Source organism: Elaeis guineensis, chromosome 5 (assembly GCF_000442705.2).
Source record: "Elaeis guineensis isolate ETL-2024a chromosome 5, EG11, whole genome shotgun sequence".
In the NCBI taxonomy this organism is placed as follows: domain Eukaryota; kingdom Viridiplantae; phylum Streptophyta; class Magnoliopsida; order Arecales; family Arecaceae; genus Elaeis; species Elaeis guineensis.
The window spans coordinates 122,273,913-122,301,404 of NC_025997.2; the positions used below are offsets into that span (position 1 = coordinate 122,273,913).

The 27,492-nt window shown below is 34.9% G+C and overlaps 1 protein-coding gene across 2 annotated transcripts; it reads right to left on the reverse strand.

The window, feature by feature from the left end:
• Positions 1–413: 413 nt before the first annotated feature.
• LOC105046054 (probable galacturonosyltransferase 7) lies at positions 414–14,794 on the reverse strand. 2 transcript variants are annotated; one of them, XM_010924545.4, is made up of 10 exons: positions 14,264–14,794; positions 13,905–13,933; positions 13,741–13,800; positions 13,511–13,567; positions 8,466–8,586; positions 8,307–8,362; positions 7,691–7,986; positions 2,630–2,987; positions 1,998–2,543; positions 414–1,294 (listed from the first exon to the last, which is right to left on the reverse strand). In XM_010924545.4, the coding sequence occupies exons 1-10, from the start codon at positions 14,403–14,405 to the stop codon at positions 1,013–1,015; spliced, it is 1,947 nt and encodes a 648-aa protein (XP_010922847.1). In that variant the 5' UTR covers positions 14,406–14,794; the 3' UTR covers positions 414–1,012. The 2 variants fall into 2 exon arrangements, with proteins under 2 accessions (XP_010922847.1, XP_010922848.1); XM_010924546.4 differs by lacking the exons at positions 8,307–8,362; positions 8,466–8,586 and having other exon boundaries at positions 14,264–14,793.
• Between the last annotated feature and the right edge of the window lie 12,698 nt (positions 14,795–27,492).

Consider the following 27,492-nt stretch of genomic DNA (forward strand, 5'->3'; position numbering starts at 1 on the left):
GTAAACAAGATAAATATTATTCGACATACGCTTAAGTCCCTAGCAACAGTGCAGCTATAACGTGTTTGAAAGCTCTCACGTACTGCTTCCTACAGCCAGCGAAAGCACAGCAGGTCTTTTCACGATTACCATCCTAAAAATCGATAAGAATGCTCCATTACACTATCTACAATTCAATCAAAATATAATCCAAGATACAAATTCCAACGGGAAACCACCACTACCGATCTTGGTTACACTGTAACCAACCATCTAAACATTTCTCCACATATTACAATCTTACAAGCAAATCAATGATTCATTTGATTCAAAACTAATAAAAACTTGAACAGAATATAGTCTATGTACAATTCTAATGTTGGAATCATCATGTAAAGCAACACGTACCATCACTTCGCTAGCAGAACATCATGTGAAAAAAACATATTCCATTACATATGCAGTACTTGACAATAAAGAATCACCAATAGAGAGATCCCAGCTATACCCTTATTGTGACAGAAAACTGATCAACAAGGGACAAAAAATAGAGGAAAAAATCAATCTACATTCAAGGTAATGATGACAGCAATCCAATTTGATGTGCCATCTCAATAATTGTCCAACTATATCACAAATGAATGATGTAATCAACTAATACCTGGACTTACTTTCATCAAAAAAACTAATGCCTGGACTTACCTGCAATACTGTTTTGCATACTCAACTCTCCTAACCCGTCTGCTGTACGCCTCTCCCGCTGCCATTAGGAAGCACAAAATTAACATCCAAAATCTTTCCGCTGAAGGGCCTCTGGTTCTATCAGACATGATCAACTCATAATGCTGCTTCACTCATTTATTGCCTTGACATCTCAACCATCTCAGTACCCAACAAGCTGCTCTTCTTGTAGAGGAAACTGCTTCCAACCTAATAATAGGGAAATTCATCAACTCTGAAGCAAATAAGTTTCTATTCATCCCCTTGTCTTGAATTTGTATATTCCGAAGTCCTACACCTCATACAAGTGCCGCTATGGATTTACATTGCACTCGTCCATAAACCGCTCTTCTTTAGTGAGAAATTTCTTCCAGTAGCTCTTGTATTTTGGTATACCTAGTTCTAGCCATGGTTTCATGTTGCCATTGTAATGCAGTGCTGCAGCATTCTTAATGGCATCTGCACTAACTCCATAATCATGCCCCAGTCTTGACTGAACCCAGGCATCATCTAGAGCATAGATCAGATCTTGAAATGCAAGTAAGCTTATGGGCAGTGCTGAAGCTCTCCATGATGCTTCACTCCCGTTTTGAAACTGTCATTGGCAAAGCATGACAAAATGCTCAGAAAGTCTTAAAATTAATATGGCAATTCATCGTTGCTTATCTGCTAAACTAGAATAGCACAGAATTTTTCTTTTCTTTTCATTTAAAAAAAAAAAAGTGACTCGAGCCTCAAAAATCTCATATACACTTCTAAAAATTCAAAACTGCATAGCAATGATAGAAAAGTAATACATTCCAATATGGGACAGAAGCCAGTAACCAAATCTTATATCCAAACAAGCTGATAGTTCAAGAACAGAAATTATATTTGACAAGGTACCAAACAGCCAACACAGGTCAAAGAAAGTCCACAACTACTCAATTCTGATAACCAATCAAATTACAGCTGAATTATAATTATCAAGTTCACAATAGTTTTGTTAATGACTAAATTGGTAGTGGAACCCCCACGAGCTTTGTAAAATATAATTTCCACTCAAGGACTATTTTCTGAAAACAAAACCCAACTATAAGTAAAAATATTTATTTTTCCATACATACCATACATACATATATGTATATATATCTATATATGTCTATATGTATATATGTCTATATGTATATGTGTATGTATATATGTCTATATGTCTATATGTCTATATGTACACACGCACGCACGCACGCATATATATATAATCCAATCCCTGCATACTGCAAGATGACAATACAAGACTAGAGATTAATGCCACTTACCTTTTGGAGGAGGCCTAGGTAATTTCCAGTAATGTTGCGCTCTCTCCACCTTTCCAAATCTATAATGTTCAGTCCAGACATCCAGGCACAAGAATCACCGTTATAGCTATGTCCTCTCATATACATTTTCAACTGACCCAACCTAATTCCACAGAACTGAACAGCACCATTCACCTTCCCTTCCAAGTCAAGGTTCCATAAGGATGACAAGTCCCGTTGAACCACAACATCATCATCCAAAACAATCACCTTTTTCAGGTTTTTGAATAGTTCCGGTAGAATAAAGTGTGAGTGACCAAAAACAGATATATACTCAGTTCTCAGCTGCATAGGAGATGACCGAGCAATGTCATGGATGGAAACACGGAATTCCTCAGAAGGTGATAGCTGTCGTCGGCCCAAATTGTAGAAGTTGATCAGCTTAACATTTTCAAAATTCAAGACACGAACAGTTGCCTCCTTGTAAGAGTTTCTGGCAAACCAGTGTTTCATGGCATAAAAATTTTGCCCATCAGTGACCAAATGGAAAATCATATGTCCGCTTTTCTGTAAAATTACAAGACAAAAGTCAGTGACACCACAGTCAAACATGAAATTATTTTGGTGTCCAATCATTACAACAAACAGTTTACCTCAGCATTCATCACAGCCGAATTGATGGTAGCAGATGCTGCAAGTATGTTTCTTGAGAAGAGCACATAGTGCTGAAAGCTTGGGTTGTTGAGCTTCTGAGCATGTAATCGCTCTATATCCTGCAATGATGTTTTGAAATATTCGACTGTCAATCTCATTGACAAGCAATGGAGACTTCTGGGCATGGTCTGAACACCAAGATGGTACAGGAAAGCACTCTGTTTCATATGGAAATGAGCTTCATCCTCGGTCAGATCAAGTATCTGTCTAAGTTTCTTGTCAACATTATTGCAGTCTACAGTACATGATTTGGCTTTTGCAATTGTGTGATCCATTTTCTGTATCTTCTTTCCAACACTGAAAGGTAAAAGTGAAGTTGATCTTCAGAACCAATTCATCATGATCCGAAAAAAAGCAAAGAGAGCCTTCAAATGATTTTAATAGAATTCTGAAGTGAAATCCAATGAAACAAAAATGCATGCTGACCTCTGCAAACCCATACGAAGGCTAGGAAGAAAAATTCATAATCTTCATTATAAGTCAATAGTAAGCATAATCAGAAGTCCTCAATCAAGGGCCTTCCTTGATCACAAACTCTTATGGTAAGTATGGTTCAAATTTTGGTTTAGCTAGATATACACTAAAAGGAATTTGATCATAATCAACATATTCCAGGCAGTTAAGGTCACAGATAAAAACAGACCACAACCAATCGAAGCCATAGTGATTATTTTAAGTCATTCACATGGAAAAGCAGTCTTGGGCAAAGAAGCACATTTAGGTGTTTCATAACAAGCTTCACTAGAAATGCCTAAAAACAACCTCAAATCACCCAATGTTCAGGGTCGGTTTTCCTTTGACTTCTCAGAAATCTTGATTACTTTCATTCCAAAGGAAATGTTCCGACCACAACTTTAACCAATTTGTAATACGAAACTGTTACAGATCGTTCTTGTAACATTCTTTGAGAAATGGCCCAATCAAAATAAGCCACAATAAAGAGAAAGGTTCAAACTCTACTAGTTAAACAAATATGAAGATGACAGTGGCAAAAAAAAGCTTCTAGAAGTTCTTCAAAACAATGAGAGCAAGAGAAAGAGAGAGCTAAATTGTAAAAAGGCTACAAAAAAAATGTAAAAATCATTCTAAGATCACACTTTAGGCACAGTCTTACTTCCTCTCCCCAAAGTAGCAAATCAAACCCGTATTGCACCACCCTGCATCAAACAGTTGGCCAGGCTCTTGGAAGATCCTTATGCTCGTTTCTTTCGGCACCTCGACGGTGCTCACTTCACATTATGCTCCATCCTATTCAATCATTAAGGTGGCTTGGATGTTTTTACCAACAAGTGCCTAGACCCCACATCATCTGTATCGGATTCTCCTGGGGCACATCCGTTTGAACCAAAAAGACAAAATGACACCATATATGGCGAGGAAAATATTCCATATTTCATTGAGAGAAAAATAGCAGAAAAGTGCTTTTTCTAAGTGTTCAGTTCCGTAAGGATCCTCCACAAGATAATAGTTAAAACTTCAAATAATTTTTCTTTTCATATAAGGGGCACAAGCTCGGATCATAAGTTTTTTTTTTTCTAACAAAAAAAAATTTCCCAAGAAAATAAGTAAACAGAATTGATAATACAAACTCCAATGCAGTTCACATCCCCAAAATCTAGATTCTTTATAATAATTTAGAACAAATGCATTGGATATATGCCGTCAAATTACTAGCTTTTATAGTTTTCTTTTTGAGGAAAAGCTTTTAGGGACCGTTTGGTTGGGGGTAATCTGGCATGGAAAAATGATTCCCATGTTTGGTATGAAAAAGGGAAGAAAGAGATGGTAAAAATATTAGTAGGCCCCATGCTTATTTTTCGGAGAGAGAAGGTAAAACAAATACCGTAGGAGGATTGGTATTTGATAAATTCCCAAATGGTGGTAATCCATACTTGATAAAAATACCCTAAATAAAGTTGCATATGTAATTATTGAATTTATTTTGATGTCTTTCCAAATTCATTTAATAAAGAGCTTTTGTAAAAAAAAAAAAAATGATGGAGATGGTATTATGTAAAGGGCTATGTGATTATAGTCATTACATAAAAATTAATTGAAAATGACAATGCTATCTTAGTATTAAAAAATTATTTTATGTTGAAAGATATATTTATAAATTTAGCCATATTCCTATACAGATTTACCTCCAATTAAACGTAGTAATCTTTTTTAAGTGTCATTTTTCGAAGTAATTTTTCCACCAATCAAACATAGTAAAAATTAATTTTCTCTGCAATCATTTTCTCAAATAAATAATTCTCAAGAATTGTCAGATTCCTTGTAATCTGACGTACCCCAACCAAACGGACCCTTATAGTTTTCTAAATGACCATGGACCTCCAAGGGCTTAAATCCCCCATCCTGTTTTGGTTCCTAAACAAACAACAGGATCATTTGAAATTCCAAGCCTCTAAGAGAAGATGAAAACCAACACTCTCCCAACACTGAAGGATGTTATCCACAACTAAACTACCTAAATGAATCCAATCTTAGGTCAACAATATAAGTAACAACTCCTCTATTGCCTTGCCATCCTATTTATTTGGGATACAAGGGAAGTAGGATGTAACAAGCTCTGAAGCTAATAATTTACATGGATGGGATTTTAAACTAAATAGGTTGTATATGTAACTCCCAAAGAACTTGGGAAACAAAAATTTGAAGGATATGAAGAATAAATATAGCAATATTAGATAACATAAAAGAAACCTATCTGGCACAACAAAATGCCAGCACATCAGTTCTTTGCTCAGTTACATGATGTAGGAAACTATAGAAATTATTATACATATAACAAGTCATAATTCCTGAACTGTTACAAAAAGAAAAATTGCAAATCCACAAAGACACCTTGTCCACTAGATAATTTGATGGTCATCTATTACGATCAAATGATCCATGCTGGTGAGTTCATATTTAGATTTTGGGAGTGGTCCACTGAGCACAGAAGCTTCTTTTCCAGGTGGAGACATCATGAGGGTGATGGCAAGAAGGATTCCAATGAATCATAATTCTATATGTTTTATATCTAAACTAATTGCATGATAATTTCCAAAAAGGTCACAAGTTGGTTAACTAAACACCCAGACAATGATATCCAGACTGATTCGGACCTTGTCTCTGATCAGAGTTCAAACCTATAGGTTACATTAAATTCAGGGCAGAGCCAACCTCCCACATCAAGTTTAGGGTTTGTTTGGTAGACTTATCTTCCAACCAACCTAAACATAGACTGAATGTCTAAAATACAGAACTATAGGTAAGAAAACTTGAATTAGTTATTCAACCACTCCATACAATACCATTTAAATAGGATCTACACATGAAATTAACCATCCGAAGATAGACATATTGAAAATTTCCAATCCACTCCTAGCTATAGTAAAAGTGTACTTGACTGTTACTCAACTGAACCCAATTACATAATATTAGGCTCAGACCCAGATCTTTCCTAAATCCATAGACTACCCAGTACATAATGCATACTTTTGCTCTCATACTCTCACTATTCTTATAGAATTAATTGATTATACTTTGAAGCTATGTCATTAGTGTATTGTGTTAAGGGCACAAAAGGAACTGAGCTTACTTAGGGGTGGCAAAAATTGACCTAACCTGCAAATTTCCAACCCAGCCAGACCCTATGTGCCTCGGGTAAGGGCCAGGCTTTTTAAGATTAACTCAGGTAGGGGTTGAATCTTTTGACCTACATTTTAAGCAGGCCGAGTATTGGCAAAGATTTGACCTGACTCAGGTCTTGAAAATATAGTTGGTTTGGGAGAGTCTAGGTCGGTAGAATCATGACCTTACAAATTTTATAAATGGTTCGTCTTTTTGTGATGCTACTTGTTTGGTTCATTTTAGAAATAAGTCACCAAGAATTGTGAAGGTTGGATTAGATAGGTTAGGCAGGATCTGTTAGGAATTGAGCCTTGCAATTTATATTAGGCAATCGGTTAAACAGGTAAAATCGATTAATAAGCTCCAACCAATGGGTGGGTATGCATTGAAAGTTCTCTACCTGATGTCCAGTTGGGTCCGGTACAAGTCAAGGTTTCGTATGTTCTTACCCACACTTTACCTGATCCATCCCACTGCCACCCCTAAGCTTACTCAATGATGCTACTTGCTCGACCCAAATCAGAAACCGATCCATATTAGATCAAAAACCACCAAGTGTTGGCTTGGTTAAAGACCCAAACATATCTAGACCGAACCTATAAACCTGATGGGCCTTGTGAAATCTCTACCATTCAGACCTAGATCAGACCTGATTCTTAAGCAGTTAGTCTGATTCAAAATTTAGATCTGGACCATGGGTGCAGGTCCAGGTTGGCAATAACTGGACCCTAACTGACCCAATAGCACCCCTAATTGGAGCTAATAAAACCTTTACTCATCAATTTGGTGAGGCATTAGTTCAAATCATATATTCGAAATTAATTTGGATCATGCAGAGGACATACTGGATATAGACCTGGACAAAGTTCAACCCAATCAATAGATGCCAAGAAGTATGAGTTTACCTAAGTTGTCCATGATATCCTGCTACCCACCTTGGAGCCTCTACCTTGTTGACACTAATCATCTAACTCAGCACACATGGCCTAACCGGTAATAACACCTAGCTATCCTTGCCTCATTTGAACCCTGCATAGTAGGCAACCCCAATGGACCTTAACATGAACTCATCTCCATAATGCAACAAATATATGACCTAAGTACCTCAAATCTCTTTTGACATCAGAGGCCCTGAATTAATAACAAGATTGCATAAACATAATGAATATTTAAATTTAAATATCATAATGCATTAGCATTCATTATATCCAGCACCAAACAAATTTTTGATAATGCAAGTTTGGTGGTCCATGATGATTTTTCTCCTTAATGTCACTTGCATCATGTAGAGCCCCTTTTGCTAGCAATATGTAATGCTTTAAATTAATTGATGCATGAAGAAAAAGGAAGGTCAGATATATCTAGAAGACATTACTTACAATGATGGAAGGTCAGCATCTGAAATGGCTTCACTAAGCATGCGTTCATGTTCTTGAATATTCTGCTTCAATTCACGTGACAAATTGTCCTGTCCCTGAAGCTTAGCGACGCTTGGGTAATAAGCTCTAGCCACAAACAACTGATCTTTGAGTCTTTTCACTATAGAATCTTTCATCACTTCTTTGTGTTCCATGGACCAAATGCAGTAGCTTCCAAATTCAAGCTGACATGGTTTCTCTATCTCATCACCAGCTGCACCTTTGGGATGGTTTTCCTTTCGATTTCCCCTATCATTCTAAGATAATTAACACAATAAGTTATTTTGGAAAACCTACAAGTTAACCCAAGGGGATCAAGCAACCAAAATCACTATGATATCGTACACCACAAGATCTAAAACAAAATCAAACATGAAATTTAACGCATATATAAAATCTTCCTATTTCAAGACAAAAGCGGAGAAATGATTTTTTTTTTTTAAGTTATTAATCAAAGAATTCAGCAAGAACCGCCACCAGGTCAAAGAAGGCAGGTTGGCTAAATCAATTTCACAATTTTTATGTACTTAATATAATCCCAGTAGAGCATTTGCTAAAACATGAGAATAAGTCTTACTCTTGCATTCAGAGATGAAGATACTTTTGGTGCGACTACTTGTTCTGTTGTTGGACCTGCTTATATTGATCAAGAGTGGGGTATTGGTTTTAACTTTTCTAGATGCAAAAGAAGGGGAAAAATGAAGACAATAAACATAGATGGACTTGCATTACTTACCTCTAGAGGTAATATGCTTTGGTTTAGAGTAGGACATAGCATCCTTTGGCTGTGAAGTGAATGGCATGCCACCATTACTGAATTCAGTCAGAGGTTTCTTTGTGAAGTTTTCAGGAACATCCTAACACATAAACAATTGCAAATGTTCTCATATTGTAATTTGCCAATTTGACGTAGCTAACAAAATAACTAGCTACACTTCCAAAAACAATATAATATTGAAGATGCTTCAGGCTATAGGTTATGTTGATTTGATCCGATAAAATTAATATACGTGCTCATTATGGCCTAAAGATTGTGTAGAATACATAATAGAAGAACAGAAGAACCAATAAAGCTAGATATTAGATTTAAATTGCCCAAAGAAAACAGGAAGAAAAGTTGATTCAGTCGAGGAATGACCAATAATTGAGGGATGGCAGCAAATTTTCAGAAAGAATATTATTTCAAACCAAAAGAATATATAAAAATGAAAGAAAATTTCAGAGAAAATCATGCATGTAAAATGAGATGACAATACCATCACTTAAAGCAACTTTCAGTATATGGTAATAGTCGAAAAGGTTGTGCTAGCTACCAACAGCTCAGAACATCATGCTATAATGCATGAACCTATGAGATATAATAGGCAGATAAGGAAGCACCTTCGCACATCCATGATATATAAAAACTGGATCTTATAACTTAATTGAGTACCAAGTGAAGACTGTAACATGTTGGGACCCTTTGAACTTCATAGGGTGCAATAGTGCATACACATTTGAAAAATATTACCAACTTGAAATCAGGCTTCCTCTTTTTTTTCCTTTTTCAAAAATGAAAGAAAAGAAGACCTTTGAATTTGCTCACGGGCCTCGACATGACATGTTTTCCAGGAGTCTCAATATATGACAATTTTCTCTTGAAAGGAGATATCCAGAGAATTTGGAGCTCCTATCTTCTGCCCCACAATGACAAATCATGTAAGTTTGTTAGGTGCTCGTGAGGCCATCATACAAATTCGGGACACAACTATTTATCCAAGATTTTCTTGGGTAAACAAATAATAGTATGGCAAAGTTGTGGCAGTGCTAAGTGTTTGTTTGTAGGAATTGTTCTCTCAAGATCTTCAACTGTTTTCTTTCTGTGACAATTAATGACAAGATTAGGTTTTGATTAATGAAGAATTAACTTATAAATGATTTTAACTGATAAAAGTACTATTATTATAAGTTTGATGACAATCTAATTTTTATGTGAAACTATGAGCATATAATAATTTTTAATCTTTTTTTAAAGAAAATCAAGGAATCGAAGAAATTTACCTAAAACTCAAAAAAAAAAAAAAATGATAGATTTTCAAGATTTACAAAAATTGTAAACAAAGATGATTTATCTACAATATCCACAAAAGAATGTTAATTAACATAAACTTAAGTCTTGGAACCCAACAGCCTATAGAGGAGATCTGAGCTCATATCTTGCAATCCAAGCTAAATTTTTCAAATCCACTCTCCCTGTGATATGACCCATTCGATAAACTCTTATCTTCTTTCTCCTTAAAAATCTATTAAGCAGCCCCAAAAGACCTTAAAATTTTCTATGGAACCAGGAAACCACATGCTTCCAATATTCTTAGAACGTTGCAATTCCATCTCAATCTTGAAAAAATGCTTCTTGAAGACTTGTTTTATCACGAAGGAGTTAGATGTCCCTATCTGGATTTGAAGGGGAAAAAATGGCCCAAAGGGACACCATTTACCTCAATATGATGCTAAAAAAATATGGTCATAATCCAAAATGACACATTAAAATACATGGATACAAATTAAAATACATACAATATGTTGATATATACATACACATATATACAAATCTACATTGCATACAAATATATGTGTGTATGTGTTACTTAATCCCCTCAACAAAGTCAGATGTAATGAATCTCAGCCAGAACCAGCCAAAATTGGACCATCAATTTCAGTTGAAATGGACTGTAACTATGGCAGCTTAACCAGTTTTAAATATGTGCCATATCTTAAAGTTTGAGCTACATATAAAATTGCTATTATGTAACTGGCAATGGTTTGCAACTAAGGAAGATCCCACTCAAGTCTAACAAGCCTATACATATGCACATACAAATCTACATTGGATGCGCATACACATATAAGCACACATGTATCTGTGTTACTTAATCCCCTAAGCCAAACCAGCCCAGATTGGATCATCAATTCTGGTTCAAATAGACCACAACTTTTGCAAGTCATGCATTAGGAGTTTGAGCCCCTGGTACAATTGCTATTATTTAACTGGCAACAGTCTGCAACAAAGGCAGATTGTGCTGAAGTCTAGCAAGCCTTTTGTTAAGCAAGAAAAATCATACAATCTTCCTTGCTGGAAATCCATGGATGTTTTGAGATAGAAGAAAAGAACTGTCAATGTCACTTAGGCAAGTTTTCTCTAAGACAGAAGATGAGACTTTGTAAAGCCCCAGTAATCTCAAGTCATCCAATACCCTCAGAGATTTTTTTCCTCATAAAATCTGAATGTAGTTCAAATTTCTACTTACATATTATGCAAGTAACTAAACTTCATACCCTATCAGCTGTCATTTTGACAATTCACAACAAAACCAGATCACTTTAAAAATATTATCGTGAAAATTTAGTAAGGGAGCTTTGAGATGGCAACAACTGATGATAAAAACAGATGACAAGGTTGCTACCAAAAAAAGAAAAAAAAAAAAAGGTGACAAGGCACGTTCTTCTCCAACAGCACATGCTTGTGGAGCCATATCTAACAAAAGTTATGGCTCGACATGTTGTAGGAGTAGGGACAATTCTTCATTGTTGAACAGACCATTAGAAAGCTCAAAATTTGAGATGCATGTATCAATCAATGTTTCAAGCAAACAGATTCATTTCTTCAAGTCAAAGATTCAGGTCGAGGTTTACTTGTTTTCTTTGTTTTTCCCTTTTGAGCTACTGGGTGCGGGTTAACATTTGCTAGTCATGGACTTATAGCTACCATAATGTAAATGTTCAAAAAGTATATAAATACGATAAAGTAAATAAAGAATTAAACTTTTGAAGTACATAGATCCTGGTGTTCCTCAGTATTATGCTATAGTCGAGAGGCATTTTAATGGATTGATCCCGACTCCAGTCCAATCTGAAAGCATTACAATTTTCTGTATCTAATCCAATTATCAAGATCTAGAAGTAGAAATTTTGATCTGGTGACAAGGAAAAAAAAAGAAAAGAAAAGAAAATCCGGATCCAATTAATTCGCTAATTATGGAACCAGATTTGAATGAGAGTAAGCCAATTAGATGATGGCACAAACCTAACATTATATAATATAATTATAAAGTCTGACAAATATCTGTTAATAGCTTACAACCTAACAGCAGATGATATCTTAGGAATATTAAAGAAAAAATAAGAGGTAAGGAATTCTCTCAATGGTAACTCACCCCGGCGCCCCCTCCCCCCTCGGAACAAAGAAAAAAGGGGCCTTCACCTCAATCAAACAGTGGCATTTATTGGCTGCGAAGCACAACCAACCAATGACTATGCATGTCTCTCTAATACACCAGTCTCCCATGGTCTACTATCATCATCTTCCCCTGCGCACACGATCCCAAACTCTAACCCCCCAAACATCCTCCTCCTTCCCTCCCTAATCCCTCTCTTCCCTCTTCCCTCTTCCATCTCCTTGCCTCCTTTCTTCCCTATTCCTATTTCTCTTTATTGCTACTCTTCTTTCTAGCACAATTGCTGCCCAACTAACAATCTTGGCATGCCTCCCAACTCAACTGCCTTTTCAACCTCTTCATGCTTATCTGATTGAATGGGTTGAATCAGACATCAGATCAGATATCAGATATTTAACAAGTTCACAGTTGAAAAACCTCGTTGTCAATCATTGAGTTATCAGATTAAAATGAGCTAGGGTGTTTGGTTGATCGAACATATTTTAAACACCCATGATCCAGTACTAATTCATTCATTTACAGGCCTAATCCTTTTGAAATGCAATTGTAAGCACATGCCCTAATCAACCCTGGTAGGATTCGAAAATGTCCAATGGGATTTGGGGAGGAAGAACTTGCCTATAGAAAGGGGGGAAAAAAGCAGGCAGTAATACATAATGAGCTAGCACTTATTTCATGATGATCACAAGGAATAGAAATATACAATGCGGAGAAATCTCTCAAAGGTGCAAGTATGGGAACAAGCATTTAGAGAATATGATTAGTTTTAGAAGCAATTCTTATGTTAAAAGGACTGCCCTGGGAGTGCATGAATCACATATAATTTTTGTGGAATTGAAAGAATGAAAAAAGCTAAAATCTATCTTCATATATTCATTGTTAAACAATCTTTGCCATCTTTTTCAACAAGCACTGAAAATAAAAGGTTATATCCCCCAATTTTCAGACATCATGGGAAACGCTCTCAGTTTAACTCTTTGACCCTTACATTAGGACTTAGATTCAACAAGATGTAAATAATTGATGCTATAGATCCAGGAATGTGTAAAATCCATTATCAGGTAAAATCCTTAAGCACACAACCCCATTAGCAAGTACTTGTTCAAACAATCCTTCACATGCCACCAGAAGATTAATATGTATTAAACAAACAAACACAAGTGCCTTTCATAAACTCTTTCCACACCTGCCATCAAGTTTCTGGTGTACGGACATATCCAGGGTTCAGGAAGAAGACCATTCTCATAATGCATCAAACGTGTCGAGTGAAAACACATCAATGAAAAGCTAATGACTTAAGAAGAAAAAGAGTAATACGGTAGAAATCCATTCAAGCAAAAAAGTTGACGATGAAGTGTTGGAGAACTATGTCGAACAGTTAACCTGTAACCTACAGTAAGAAGGCCCTTAAAGAGGATTGCTCTCATAAATTAGCAATTCAAATATGTACTCCCAACTATAACTATTTTGACTTGTTTAGGTGCAAGTAGAAAGGAAAAACAATACGGTAAGACCCATGTTGTAGATAATCCAAAAAATACAAATATACAGTTAGCATAGAGCAAACCTTTGGAATTGGTGGTTTAAATCTATCAATAAGACCATGAACCCTCGACTGACCCCCCTGCCAAACACCAAAGCACAAAACAGCATAAGTTATTAAAGACATACGGACAAACTCAAACATAAGTTCAACAACCAATCTAACAAAACAAGAGACTTGAGCAAATCCAGTAATCCACGATAACAAACTCCAAAATTAATAAAGGGGGAAGAAAAAAAGAAAAGAAAAGAAACCTCCGAGTGATTCTGCTCCGGACCAGCATCCACATGGGCGTAATTCTCAAAGACAGATTCCTACGCAACGATCAGAACCAACGCGAGAATAAGAAACAACCAACAAACCAAAAAAAAAAAAAAAAAAATCACTCCATCAACAACATAATAGTAACTTCTCTCACCGAAGACGAGCGCTCATCACTCAAGTATCCTGCACGAAAGACCAGAAACAGCATCAGAGATCGGCAGAGCAGTAAAGAACAACCAAATGCACCTAGAACCCTCCATTCCCCCTAATTCTCAAAACAAAACAAAATTAACCCCACAGATCTCTCCATCTCGAGGCCACGAAGAGCATCTGAGCCAGATCCGGAGCAGGGCGTTGGAATCCGAGTTCCAGACCACAATGCGGCCGGAAGCTCGGATCTCGCTTGCCAGACCGCATCAAGAACGAAGGCAATGCCGAGTCCAAGGCGAGATCTGAGAAGATCTTAGGGCTTAGAGATACAGAAAGAAGGGGGGGAGGGATGAGGGGACAAACCGGAGGGGAAGCGGTTGTGGAGGCCGAGGAGGAAGGCGAGGGGGACAAGGAGAGAGAAGAAGACGAGTGCGAGGACGGCCACGGCGTGTCCCTTCCATCGCCGCTTCGCCGGCAACGAACTCGCGGCGATGTAACCCTTCATCTCGTGCCCTCTCGCACGAGGCCGCGCAACCCTCTCTTTCTTCCCTTCTCTACTCCGCCCGTCCTCTATTTATCTGTCGACGCCTCTGGAGATCGCCGCCGCCTCTCGCCTCCCCATCGTCTCTCCACTCCACACCATAACTGAAACGTGGAAGCTCTCCTCTCTCTCTCTTTCTCTCTCTGATTGATACGTAGAACGGAATTATAGATAAAGATTCTTTGGATTTGTTGCTTTTTTTTTCTTTTTTCTTGGTGTCACTGAGAAGAGTATGGAAAATAGAGCGGTGAGAAAAAGATTGAGATAGAGAGAGAAAGAGGAGTTCAGAGAGTATATTGGTGCAAAGGAGAAAGTGACGGCCAGGAGGGCAGCAGCGTGATTTGCTGGATTGGATGTGAATGGGGAAGTTTTGGGATCCAGATCGTAGGGGCGGGGTGGTTTGCCCTCCGGGGATGCAAGCCTAGGCTGCGTAGCGGCGAGGGCCAAGTTGGGCCCGCGGCGAGGGATGTGCTGTACTTCTCGGATCCCACGCGGTTTTCTTAGTGGGGCGAAGCGACCGCTTTCTTTTTAAGGGGACAGGGTCGTATCTTTTGCGCGAAAGAAGGATCACCCTCCTTCGCGTGAATCAACCGTTGGATCGCGTGATTGTTCTTCTAGATCTGCGCGGACGGATGAATGGGAGTTTCGGCGTGCTTTGAGATCTATGCGGAGCAATCCGACGGGCGATGTCACGAAAGAAGATCGATCATTCTATCGTCCGAAAGATACGACCTGAACCCATATTTAACCCACCCATGTTTCTGCTCGTGCTATGCACGTGAGGGGGGAGAGTGACGGGGTGGGGGGAAGCTTGGATGTCCTAGCCTACGTTCATTAAAAGTAGGGGAAATATTAAATAAGGCGCTTGTGAGTTAAAAACTATTACTAAATATATGTCGTGCAGTACACGTGAGTGAAAATATAAATAACTATATTTAAGAAATGCATGCATATGATTATTCTACATATTTATTTTGTTTTTCTCCCTTAAGTAGAGCTGATCTAATTAGATGAATGTTTATTAAAGATAGAGGATATGTGAAGGGCATATTATGAACACAAAAAAACAGTAGCATTTGATTACATCTAATGTTTGATGCCACGAACCAGGCCTTAAAAGCATTGTAATAGAAAAATTATTTGTATTCTATATAATTTCTTTTCATGATTTCATTTCATAAAATAAGAATGAAATTAAAATGCGGGGCGTATTTGATAAAGATGGGGCTAGGTTTGGAGGAAAGGAGCATTATGAGGGTATATTAGGGTGCCACGAAATCGAACTTCAAGGTCATGATTCCCCAATAAAGGGGTTCAAGTGCTTCAATAACTGAAAAAGGAAATATCATATTTTAGGATCTTTAAGATTATTGAGCCAAATATCAAACCCTCTTCTATTTGCATAGAACAAGAGTATTTTAGTACGTGTTAGTTGAGATTTGAAATACTACAAAACAGGAGCATATCAATCACATAAAGCATAATACATGTAATCATCATTGCTTCAATAAGTTTTATCATGGCATACATATGTCGCAATATGGTCGGCTTTTCAAACCTAGATAACAATAGTAAAGATAGCAGGCTTTTAAAATTTCAAAAAGCAGTTACCGATTAATTATCAAGAAATATCTCAAACTCGAAAGTATTGCTACACCAAATGTTTGTTGGTAACAGTAATTGGCCAAACAAGATATTGTTCGGTTCTTTCATAGATTGGAATTTTCATTTACGAGCACTGCAACTTCTAAACAATTATATCACCCACAACAAGAACTTGAATGGGCCATTGCTAGCTATAGCCACCCCATCTAGGCTAAGCTCCCAGCAAACCGTTCCCATGCTTGTGAAACAAGAACTTTTCTAACCAAGGGTCAAAGTGAGGCCAGCATTGCTTGGAATTGAACCCCAATCTCTTGAGCAAGAGATAACACCTATACGAGTGCTTGGTGGTTGTTTTCAAGTGGGTAGAAGCGCAATATATCAAAAAAGTAGATAGAGGTGCATTTTAAGTTAAAAATTTTCATTACCAGTTATAATATGTTTTGAGATTCACAATTCAAGATATCTCCAGACCTCAATCGTTAGTTGAGCATTCTGGTATTTATAAATCATGTTGGGGTGCATTTGGTTTGCAGCCAAAGTTGAAATTGGAATCAAAATCAGAATGACTGTATCTCTCGATGCATTTAGTTCATGTCTGGAATTAGAATTAGAATAAGATTTAAATACTAGGAGAAAATAAGAGATTAGGACATTCTCATTTTCTCTTAAAATCAAAATGAAAATGAGACTCCCTCCAATCAAATGACTGGAATGGATAATTCATTCCTATTTCTATTCCAGGATCCAACTTTTTCCAACCAAATATTTTTTTAGTCTATTCAAAATGGTATTTTTTTTGTTGAAGATTGATATAATTCTGAATGTGGGGAGGTGGTTCTGCAGTATTTGTATCGGGTTTTCTTTTCTCTAATAATACTTTGAATATAAATTAAAAAACTATGATGTAACGGGGCTCATATATTGTATGGACTGCAGTCTCCGTATAGCATGGGCCTTGTTGCTTCGTGCTTGTTGCATAAAACATGAATAGTCTTGATTGCCCGACTCGGCTCTTAAATTCAATCGATTAATTTGAGAGGATTCAGGCTCATTTTTACTTCTCTTGACACTATCTTCAGTGATAGAGACGCATGATTAGCACCTACAAAATCGCTTTTTGAATCCCTCATTAACAAAAAAAATCCTCCACATTTCTTTTCAGTAAAAATACATCATGAAATAAAAACAATATTTCCATGCATGCTCATCTCAAATTCATGTAGAAAAATTTTTACTACTTTCAAAACATTTTTTTTTTGATCATTGAATGTACGTATCATCATTCCTTTCTATATATAATTGTTGCCACTAAAATCTAAGGTTTGATTGAGATAAATACAACTAAGGTGACAATGAAGTTAGTCTCCTCTTATAGTACTATATGGATTCAAGAATGTGGTTGTTGAAGCAACTTAATTGATAGATGGATTCAAAAAAAAAATTTTCTTGTCGAAATATTTTTTGACGAGGGATCCTCCGATACTCAAGTCAATCAAAATTCAAAAAATGATGGAAGAAAAGAGAGAGTGTGTGTGTGAGATTTGTGAGAGTTGGAGCAGTCCAATGTCCTTGAGGATCTCGTGTTATTTCTATTCATAAAGAGAGTTTAGTAGCTGTTATCAAGATGGATAGGATGTACATTGACTTTATGATAATGATTTTTATCGTGCTTAACTGTATAATAATAGTGTCCTATATTATCTTGCAGTTATAGCCACCTTATATGTGTGATTATAGCCAAAAGGACATAATTGTTGCCAATATTCTCGAGTTGATATGATTATCTTTCAATTCGTATATACATGAGGAGTCCAAACATTGTCAAGGTGTTTCCACTTCGGTTATTATCAAGATCAGACAAATAAATATCCATCATATTAATAACTAAACTTCTTGTTTGGTATAAACTATTCTCCATATTCTTTTTTTTAAGTAATATTTTCCATGTTCTTCTTTAATAGGCACATGTAATTTAAACCAAGTCCAAACAAAATTATAAATAAATCATTTACATAGAATTTTATTTGAAGGGCGGCGATGGGCGTTGCTTTTAAAGCATTTAGCAAAAAAGAGAGGTTTGCATAGAATTTCTTATTTCTAAATCACGCTCGTTGACATAATTTATACGTTACGCAATTTTGATAAACAAATTAGTTATTTTTCAATATATACACATTCAATAGATCTAAAACCTCAACTCATGCTTCTTAATATATCATAGATAATTAAGCAAGAGGGAGAAAAGAAGTCCACGAACTAAGATGGAAAATATATTTATCTGATCTATATTAGATAGATGAGATTTATGAGATCACATCTACCCATGAAATGTTCTTTTCCTCAGATACTGCATGCACTACGTTCTTCTCATACCTATTGGTTTCACTAATGTCGGATCATCACATGGCGCTACAGAGAAACATACATAGGAGTTCTTTTAATAACCCAAACTAGAACACCGAATCGCAGCAACTTCCAATGCACCCCACGCAATCTCCTATCCTTATTTTTTTTCGCCTGGATCTCCCTGTGACAAATTTCCTTGTTAGCATATTAAACATCTTTTTTATTATATTAAACAAGATCTGATGCATGCCTCCATCAACCATTTAATACTACAAACCTTTCAACACTAGGCATTCGGACCTTTCATTGGTGGAAACAATCCTTAGCGTAAAACATACTGCAAAATATATCATTAAACAAGAACAATACCATACTTTGTGTTGTAAACTCAAGGCAATGCTTTAAAAAAACGGCTGCAAAGTACCACCCAAATCAAATTATTCGCAAACATGTGGGACCGGTCCCTTTGTCCCAACTGGGGATGGCCATGGTGCATTGTTGATTGTGAACGATAGGAATTTTTTGATGTGGATGTTGAATTATTGATAATGAATATCTTCGTAATTAATTGCTTCCATGACCATAGTGGCAGGGACGCATGACATGTCTGTCTTAGCGCTGCATGGAGGAAGTTTGCCGACGCTGGTCCCCCCATCCCAGGCACAATCATAGGCCAAAGGAATAGCAAGCATAAATATAAATATATATAGATAGAATTTTTTTTTTGATACATACAGATAGCCACCTTACTCTGATATGAGAATAATCTAAAAAATTAGAATATAAAAGATTTCACAAGATCGACGAGATGCTCTCATCCTATCATCAAGTCCAGTCTCCTGAATGTTCCGCACAAATAATACGATCCAATTTGCTATACTGTTCGTCTTCTGATAGACATGCTGCATCATCACTGCAGCTGAGAGGCGAAGAGTATTTTAGATGTCAAAAAAATAGATGGATTTCTAACTGTCAAGCTCCTGCTATCATAGATCCATCTAATGACGGTGGTAGAATCATCTTCAATGAAAATCTTCTCCTTCTGCAGCTCCTACCTGTAGATAAAGATAATATTCACCTACGCAGTATGAAGTTCAATTTTTGAAACTGAAAGTTCGATGAGATGGGAGTCTTCAGTCACCAGCAGTTTGGTATTTGGACCCCGGATGATAAATCTATATCGGTAGATTGGATACTGCATTAGAAGTCATACTTTCCACTTCTTGTACGATATACACTTGATGGCGCTGGTAAGTTGTAACATCCTTAAATACTGTGCCTGAGGGGGGATACCTGCGTCTGTCCTTGCCGATCCCACTAACATGATGATACTTCTTCTAAGCGATCAGGGTGGCAGCTCCAACCTCAACAAATACAAATTTTTTTTTCTTGGGTAGAACTACTTGATAGATTTTTCAGTAGCTACTCACTTATGATGTATAGTTTTGGTTTTCATCTAAAACTTGGGATATTCTGATAAATAAAATTTAAAGCTTTTCTAAAGTCTGGAGCTAAATAATTCGGCCCCCCTTGCCCACTCTCCAGTCTTTACAAGCGTGGGAGCTTCGTAAGGACGACGGAACATTATAATTTATGCGCTTGCGTTTACTCTACGCTGGGCATGACCCGTTGACGGCTACACTTTATGTAGCAATTACGAGCCAATGCTAAAGAGCAGCAGCAATAGCCGAGCACTTCGATTACTTTTTGGGTGATCTAAAGTTGGCTGATCTAAAGGACTTGTGATGAAGGAGAGAGTTCACTGAGGAGCTGCAACATGTCCAACACCACCGGCAGATCAATTATGATCTACTGCCATGGCAAGTCCTCTTGGTTTGGCTGCTAGAATTGCCTTGGAAGTGCTTACTTTAGCTTCTTGTAGCCCACAATTTACACCAAAAAAGAGACCCTCACAAACATCATTGGCATTTAGCATCATGAGCATCTTGGAATTTCAGTCTTTGCACTAAACGTTGGTGGTATTTATTTTAAGGCTGCCAAAAGTTTGGCTCTTTGGAAGCATTCCTTTCTAAGAGGTTAGCCTCACATCCCTTATCACGTGCCGCAGACGTGCCATCCTTGTCTGTGAAGGCAAAATAGGTCGCTTTCAAATGTTGGATTCTACTATGATCTTTCTAATTCCACGACCGTGACGAGCCGACACCCACCAACGGCCGAATCGGCCTGACAAATTGGTAAATGTTTTCAAACCCTTTGTCTAAATGCTTTCTTTAAGAAAGAAAGTGCAAGGAGACATGATAAGTTTCTAAAAGTTTGGAATTTGTCATATGCCACAGGTCAAAATCAGCAACGAAGTGCTGCTTTTGTTTTGCTTCGAGGCTAAGCTGCTCAACCTTTATACACAAAAGCACCAGTCCAAAGGCACGAATCTTAAATTTTTTTCCTCTTTAAATTGTGATGACATGACAGCGTAAAAGTTAGGACAGCCGCATTAGGCCGCAAGCTTTTGACATTTGGATTGTACGTGGTCCAAAGTGGACCTCAGATAATTTGGTAATTAGGATGAGAGAAACGGGATTACATACAGGGTAACACGTGTTGTTAAGGAAGGAAAAGTATTTAAATGCGTGATAAGATGTATATTAAGGAGAGAAAATGGAGAAAAATAGTATGTATGATTTACTGTGGATCAGATCCAATAAATAATTGATCCTTGGATAGTGTTGGAGATATTTTGATACTAAGTCGAAGATGTAGATGGAAGACTTTTAAACCATGTCCACTTGGGTCACTTGGATTTGGCAAGAGGCATTAATTATCTCTTTCTCTCTTGTCCCATCATGAGTAAAGATAGAAAGGAAAAGGAAGATAAGGCTAGAAAAAGAAAAGATGATGGAGAGGAAGAAAAGAAGAAGATGCGTCCGCCTGTGGACGCCCGCGCTCTTTGCGCGCATCCGATTTCGCCACAGCCTCCGACCCTGATGTCGGCTTCTACTCCCAGCTTTGGCCATTAGCCTCTAAGAGGCTTCATTATGGCACCATCATATCATCCCATTAAAAAATGAGAGTAATAATGAGTAAGGCAAGCCTCGCATACTCTCAACTTCTAATTGTCACAATCTTGATGATAGAAATATGGCCGAGGCTGAAGTCGGGAGCGAGGCTGAGGTTGAAGTCAAATAGAGGTCCGAACCGAAATCCGGAACAAGGCCGAAGTTAGACTGCCGAACCTCAGATGCCGATTCTAACATCGGCCATCAATTTCCATCTCGATCGTCGGCCGAAATTCGAATAGCTGATCTCTGCCTTAGCCAAGTCAACTTTCGGCCCGAAGATGGCTCTTGGACTTCGGATATCGATTCAAGAAATACCGCGACTCAAGCTTCTTCTTCAAGGATCTTTGATAAATCTTTACTCCTAATTATATGTCACGTCAGTGACTATATCAAAATATTTTGGAGAAAGTTAACCCCTTCATAGTCCCCCTGGAATCAAGACACTCTCTAGTGATGAGCTATATCTCTGTAAATAGTTGCCTACATGCGATTGATTAGGCTTCCATCGGATCATGCCATCCAATGGGACAGGATCGGCCCCTGAGGCCTACCCTCTTCGATTTTTGGTTTGGCCAAAGTACTCAATGAGCTCAATCTAAAGTTTCTAAATGGCTGTCATGTCGGGCCAATAAAGACGGTAGCCTATCATAATGACTGTAGGAGGTCTCTTTATAGCCCCATCATATTATCTCATTAAAATATGAGGATAATCAGAGGCCGAAACTACATCATTCTCAGACCTTTGATTGTCAATCCATACTATTAATGAGCGTGGCCCTCCTGAGCTATGAGGTGACATCACTCACTAATTAAGATGAATTAAAAAGATCAGGTGTGGTGCTCAAGAATATAATGAGAGGTGAAAAGGTCCTTTACGATCCCCCCGCTCTCTAAGGCTCCCATTCCATCTATAAAAAGATAATCCAGGGATCTCCAAAAGGTATGCCTTCTATCTCCCTCATAAGCGTTCGTTTTTTTTTTATCTGTTGCAGAAAATCTAATTTGAGCATCAAAAGATCCTCACGAGAGCCATCTTTGGTGGAGACTTTTCTTGCAGATCTAATCATCCTCGACTCACCGAATGTCATCCAGTTGTAGCACTTTCGGTCCGAGATAGATTTCATCCCCAGTAGATTGGCGCTATAGAAAGGACCTCGTCTATTTTTGAAAAAAAGCAAGCAACCCATCGACATGCTACAGTGAAGAGCATCTTTGAGGCATTCTAGCTCAAAGCACACTCGACGGCAGGAGCTCTGGTCAGTTAGCCATAGGAGGTGGCCCTACAATTATCAAGTTTTGCCTCTTTAAATGAGAGGTGCCCCCCTTCAAACTCTCTTGATTAGGCTTAAGAATGAGGGGCAAATAATTCAAGTCGGGAGGACACAAGCTTATTCATGGGAAGGAGTGACTGTTTTATCAAAAGAGCTCTATTACGCCACCTCAACGGTATTCTCTCCAAAGATAAATTTGGCCGGACATGCAGTCTTCGGAAGAAGCCTCTTCCCAAAGTACTTTACTTAATTAATTTAAAAAAAAATTATTTACAAAAATAATATAACTTTTAACTTATTTACCAAAATGATGCGAACAGGATAAAACATCATTCAAAATGATATTTTTTGATTGCCACCTCACCACCCCATTCCACCCAAATTTTCATGTAGATGAAAAAAAAATAAAATAAAATCACCATTTGAAATGGCATTTTTGAAAACGCCATTTTAAATGGCGTTTTCAAAAATACTATTTTTTTATTTTCTTCATTTTATTCCAAAAATATCATTTTATCCCAAAAATATCATTTTATCCCAAAAACACCATTTTATCTTTTTTTTTTCATGTTATCCCAAAAATGCCATTTTTTTCTTTTTTACGGTATTTTTTATTTTTCTAATTTTTTAAGATATATTTTTTTGGGATATTTTTTTAAAAAAATTAATTTTAAAAGAAGATTGTAATTTGAAATGATGATTTTTATTTGAATTAAAATTATTTTTTTTAAATTTAAAATTTTTATTTTTATTTTTTTCTCATTTTTTTTAATTTTATTTTTAATTTTTCTAATTTATTTTTTAGGGATATTTTTTAACAAAATTAATTTTAAAAGGGGATTGTAATTTGAAAAGATGATTTTTATTTGAATTAAAATTAAAATTTTAAAATTTTTTTTCTTTTTTTCATATATATTTTTTTAAAAATAATTTAAAATAGGGATAGTAATTTGAAATGACATTTTCTATTTGAATTAAAGTTAAAATTTTAATTTTATTAAAATTTTTAATTTTTAATTTTTATTTTTTACCCATTTTTTCCCTTTTTTTACTTTTTTATGGCATTTTTTTTTATTTTTTTTATTTTTTTTGAATTCAAATTAAAATTTTAATTTTTTTTATAATTTCAAATTATATATTTAATTTTTTTCTATTTTTATCGTATTTTTTAGTTATTTTTACCTTTGTTTGAAATATTTTTTAAAAAAATTAATTTGAAATGGGGAAAGTAATTTGAAATGATATTTTTTATTTGAATTAAAATTAAAATTTTTATTTTCTTAATTTCAAAATTATAATTTTTATTTTCTTCCCTTTTTTTCATTTTTCTTATGGTATTTTTTATTTTTTTAATTTTTAAAGATTTTTTTGAGATATTTTTTAAAAAAATTAATTTGAAATAAGAAAAGTAATTTGAAATGATGTTTTTTATTTTAATTAAAAATTTTTATTTTTTTTCTCATTTTTTTCTATTTTTTTATGATATTTTTTATTTTTTTAATATTTTTTTGAAATATCGAAAACATTATTGTTTTCTTTTTTTATTTTATCCCAAAAACTTCATTTTATCCCAAAAACACCATTTTATCATTTTTTTTATTTTATCCTAAAAATATCATTTTATCCCAAAAACACCATTTTATCCCAAAAACGTCATTTTTTTTCTTTTTTACAGTATTTTTTATTTTTTTAATTTTTTAAGATATATTTTTTTATTATATTTTTTTAAAAAAATTAATTTTAAAATGGGATTGTAATTTGAAATGATGATTTTTATTTGAATTAATTTTTTTTAAATTTAAAATTATAATTTTTATTTTTTTATTTTATTTTTTATTTTGGGATAAAAAATGAAAAAAATTATAATTTTAAATGGCATTTTTGGGATAAAAAAATGAAATAAAATGAAATAAAAATAAAAATTATAATTTTAAATTAAAAAAATTAATTTTAATTCAAATAAAAATCATCATTTCAAATTATAATCTTTTTTTAAAATTAATTTTTAAAAAAAAATATCACAAGAAAATATATCTTAAAAAATTAAAAAAATACTATAAAAAAATAGCATTTTTGGGATAAAATGATGTTTTTGGGATAAAATGATATTTTTGGGATAAAATAAAAAAAGGATAAAATGGTGTTTTTGGGATAAAATGAAAAAAAAAGGAAACAATAGCATTTTTGATATCCCAAAAAAATCTTAAAAAATTAAAAAAATAAAAAATATTATACAAAAAGAAAAAATAAAAAAATAAGAAAAAAATAAAAATTATAATTTTAAATTTTAAAAAATAAAAATTCTAATTTTAGTTCAAATAAAAAACATCATTTCAAATTACTTTCCCCATTTCAAATTAATTTTTTTAAAAAAATATCTCAAAAAAATCTTTAAAAATTAAAAATATAAAAATTTCATAAAAAAGAAAAAAATAAAAAAAATGGGAAGAAAATAAAAATTATAATTTTAAAATTAAAAAAATAAAATTTTTAATTTTAATTCAAATAAAAAACATCATTTCAAATTACTTTCTCTGTTTCAAATTAATTTTTTTAAAAAATATTCCAAACAAAGAAAAAAATACCTAAAAAAATACCATAAAAATAAAAAATAGTAAAAATAAAAAAAATTTAAATTTATAATTTAAAATTATAAAAAAATTAAAATTTTAAGTTGAATTAAAAAAATAAAAAAATAAAAAATACCATAAAAAAGTGAAAAAATGAGAAAAAAATAAAAAAAAATAAAAATTATAAATTAGAAATTTAAATAAAATTAAAATTTTAACTTTAATTCAAATAGAAAATATCATTTCTAATTATTATCCCCATTTCAAATTATTTTTAAAAAAATATATATGAAAAAAAGAAAAAAAAATTTAAAATTTTAATTTTAATTCAAATAAAAATCATCATTTCAAATTACAATCCCTTTTTAAAATTAATTTTGTTAAAAAAATATCCCTAAAAAATAAATTTAAAAAATTAAAAATAAAATAAAAAAACTAAAAAATGAGAAAAAAATAAAAATAAAAAATTTAAATTAAAAAAAATAATTTTAGTTCAAATAAAAATCATCATTTCAAATTATAATCTTCTTTTAAAATTAATTTTTTTAAAAAAAATATCCCAAAAAAATATATCTTAAAAAATTAAAAAAATAAAAAATATCGTAAAAAAGAAAAAAAATGGTATTTTTGGGATAAAATGATGTTTTTGGGGTAACATGAAAAAAAAGTATAAAATAATGTTTTTGGGATAAAATAATATTTTTGAAATAAAATGAAGAAAAGAAAAAGAGTAGTATTTTTGAAAATGTCATTTGAAATGGCGTTTTCAAAAATATTATTTAAAATGACGTTTTCAAAAATATCATTTCAAATGATGATTTTATTTTATTTTTTTTCGTCTATGTGGAAATTTGGGTGGAATGGGGTGGTGAGGTGGCAATCAAAAAATATTATTTTGAATGGCGTTTTATCCTGTTTGCATCATTTTGGTAAATAAATTAAAAGTTAGATTATTTTTGTAAATAATTTTTTTTTAAAAATTAATTAGGTAAAGTACTTCCTCTTTCCACTCTAAGGATCTTGTTTCTCTCCCTATAGCTTCTCCTCTTTTTAAGTTTGCATTAAAAGAAGAGATAGAAAGAGATAAGTAGAAAAGGTCTGTTAGAGACCAATAGGAAAGGATAAAGTAGAAATATGCAGAAGGTTTCAAACTAATCCCGATGCTATCACTTTTGTCCTCACCTTTTCACGATAGGACCTGCATATATTTTGTTATTTGTTTGACATAAATGCTCTTCCCTCTTTCTTATTAGGATAGAAAAGGCTTTCCAAAGGACGTCACATAGATGATCTATGAATCTATGACCAATGTCGAACTCAACTTTGGCTATAGATCAAATGAATCGGTTGTGGCCATAGATCAAATGAATCAGTTGCAGCCACAAATCAAATGGATCGGTCGATATCTCTCTGAACACTCTCGATTGAGTCCAATAAATAGGGGCATGCAATTCGGATCGAAAAAAGAAGCAAGCTTCAAAAGACTTATATAAAATTTTCTGATAAGAGATTCTTGAGCCCTCATTTCTTTATTTTCTTTTCTTCTGAAAATGACTGTAGGCCTGTGAGCATCCAAATCAAGACAGAGATCGAAGTTAGAATCAAGGCCAAAGCTAAAGTCAAGATCAAGACCGAAGCTGAAGTTAAAATTAAGGCTGATTCGAAGTCCAAAATCAGGTCGATCCGAAGTTAAAATGAGGCCAATCCATCGGGACGATTCGATGCCCCAACCTATTCGATGAGAGTGTAGATGAAGCCTCCATAACGGTGGAAGAGCATCTGAAGCCCCCACCTATTTGGTGGGAGTACAGATGAAGCCCTCATAATGGTGAAAGAGCATCCAAAGCCTCTACCTATTTGATGAGAGTGCAGATGAAGCCCTCACCTCCAAATGGGGGGATCAAAAGATCCTTAGTTTATGTGCAGGTATCATGTTTCAAGCATCTCCAAGGGATCTCAGTTTCGACATGAGACCAAAGCACCATCTGCTGCTCTCATATCACTGGCTAAAATGAGTGGTCTCAGTCGAAAGATCTTCCCACGTACCTCCTATGCACCCAGCAACTCTGATTATTTCACGCGGTGCCGATCCAGATCTCACGGCATTAGACTACTCCCCGCACTATTAAAGATCTCAGTCTGAATGCTCATGTGTTTATTGGGTTGTGATTGTATCACAAACCCCCTGTGCACGTTCCCACATCTATCCGAAAGCAAGACGGAAGGTACCCACTAAGGGGTC